The sequence below is a fragment of the Petaurus breviceps genome, unplaced genomic scaffold, assembly GCF_028583685.1.
Source record: "Petaurus breviceps papuanus isolate PSGF00001 unplaced genomic scaffold, PetGlider_PUasm1.0 176, whole genome shotgun sequence".
In the NCBI taxonomy this organism is placed as follows: Eukaryota; Metazoa; Chordata; class Mammalia; order Diprotodontia; family Petauridae; genus Petaurus; species Petaurus breviceps.
The window spans coordinates 15,740,041-15,742,096 of record NW_027185771.1 but is presented as its reverse complement, the minus strand read 5'-3'; the positions used below and the strand labels follow the sequence as shown (position 1 = coordinate 15,742,096).

The following is a 2,056-nucleotide window of genomic DNA, read 5'->3' as shown; positions in this document are numbered from 1 at the left end:
TGTGTGTGTGTGTGTGTGTGTGTGTGTGTGTGTGTGTGTGTGTGTGTGTGTGTGTACACGGTGCTCTGGGGTTCACTTATTGCTTTGTCGGCTCCATGAAAGGAGACACTGCTCAATTTTATCTTCATACCTACCCTAACACTCCCAGCAAAATGCACATAGCAAGTGATTAATGTTTGTTGCATTGAGAGGGGGACCCAGGGGTTTGTGAAAGTACTTCCCTCAGCAAGTCACCAGTGACGCTGCCACAGACTCTAGCTGAGCTGCATCCCTCAGGCTGAGCTGTTGCTCTGGTAAACAGGGCTGGTTCCCCTAGGAGTTGAGGGTGTGTGCCCAGCTTCATGCCTCTTTTCTTTCTCTTTCTGCAGTCCTGGCCCCGGGTCCTGGGACTGCTGCCACCTCTAACAGATGTGATACTATTTACAAGGGCTTTGCTGAGTGTCTGATCAATCTTGGGAACAGTATGGTCCAGAGTGGGCAGTCTGACAAGGGGGCTGACCTCACACCCCCTGAACTTGAGTCCATCTGCAGGTGAGAGCCAAGGTCCTGGAGAAGAGTCCCTCACTACTGATTCCGTCTCTGCCTCCATCCTCTATTAATCCATTCTCCACTTTGTCCTCAGGTGCTTCCCCTATTCCCTGGCCCTTTCACCCCCAACCCATCCCCAACTGACCTAATTTTTCCCATGTCTCTGACTTTTAACTTCCTGTTTCTCACCGTCATGTATATAATATAGTAACTGTCACCCCTGTCCCCCCCCCACCCTGACCCTTCTGATATGACTCACTCCTGACCCTTCTCATCTCCTTCCAGGTCATGGGAAAACTTTCAGACCTGTGCCAATGGGGTCCTGGCCAACTGCCCACAAGAGGCAACTGCCATCTGGGCGTCACTGACTGAAGAATCCCGAAAGGTCCAATACCCAGGCAACCTACATGACCTGTGCAGTTCTCGGCCCTTCCCCCCAAGCAGTGTCAGGGGTGTGGCCAGTGAGGAGACCAACCAGGAGACCCTGCAAGGGTCTTCATCTCCAGCCTCCCCTGCCCCAGCCCCAGCCCCAGCGCTGCTGGCTGTAGCACTGGCCCTTGCCTGCATCCTGGGGCCCTTGGCTTAGCTCTCCAAGGAAAGAGCCTAACCCTCACAGTCCACCCTAAGGAGAAGCCCGAGACCTATTTCAGTTCAATCCAATGACTGGATTAAACACCTACTGTGTGCAAAGCACCTTATTGGGGCTGGGACGACAAAGACCAAACTCCCTTCCTTGGGTCCAGTCCTTTCTTTTCTCCACTTGGTCCTGGGTCTTCCTGGTCTAAAGGAGCTGCCCATCTTCTCCCTGCTTTCCTCTATCCAAGGAAAGGGTGTGAAGGACCACCTCCCAGAGCTCCTAGCACTCATGGGGGAAGGGGAATTCCTGTGTCCCATGTCTTTCTCCTTGGTGTCCACTTAGAGGGGAGAGCAGGAATCCCCAAGTTCTGTGGAGCTCCTTAGCCCCTCAGCTCCCCAAGGACAGCTCCAACTGGGGCATCAGTTGCAGGGGAGGAAGCTGCAGAGACCTCTCCAAAGCAAGGGCTTGCAAGCCCTCTTGTCCCCTAGGCCCTGTTCTCCCTAGAGTTCCTGCCTCTATTGAAGGATCCCTGAGTTCCACAAAGCTTGGGAACCTTTGTACTAGAACTGGATGCTGCCCCACACCTCTAACACCCCTCCCTCTGTCCAGTCTCCATCTGTTCTGGTTTAATTAAAAAAGATCTATATTTGTACTAAAGGTCGTTTCCTTTCAGTCCTAGCCTTAGAGCTGGCCCCTGGTCTAGAGCATCTGGTCTAGGCCCTGTCTGGGGCATCTGTCTGACCCAGGACTGGGGCTGTCTGGCTCAAAGATGTGTTTAGCCCAGGATGCCTGAGGTATGCAGCCTATGACCACCTGCTGGGGGCACTTGCTGCCCAGTGTACCTGTGGGCAGGATTCCAAGGAGATTTCTGCCCTAAGGCCTCTACTGCTTTGACTGAATAGAGTGGTGAGGGTGACTTGCAGCCTGCAGAGGGCAAGAGCTTGAGGTCTG

The 2,056-nt window shown here is 53.6% G+C and overlaps 1 protein-coding gene across 1 annotated transcript in view; it reads left to right on the top strand.

Moving 5' to 3' along the window:
- Nucleotides 1-1,762, top strand: part of NRN1L (neuritin 1 like) — a 4,062-nt gene extending 2,300 nt beyond the window's left edge. Inside the window, exons 2-3 of the mRNA XM_069085927.1 lie at nucleotides 369-531; nucleotides 814-1,762. Coding sequence (XP_068942028.1) covers nucleotides 369-531; nucleotides 814-1,114 — 464 coding nt within the window. The 3' untranslated portion in view covers nucleotides 1,115-1,762. The remainder of the gene's footprint in view (nucleotides 1-368; nucleotides 532-813) is intronic.
- The last annotated feature ends 294 nt before the right edge of the window (nucleotides 1,763-2,056 follow it).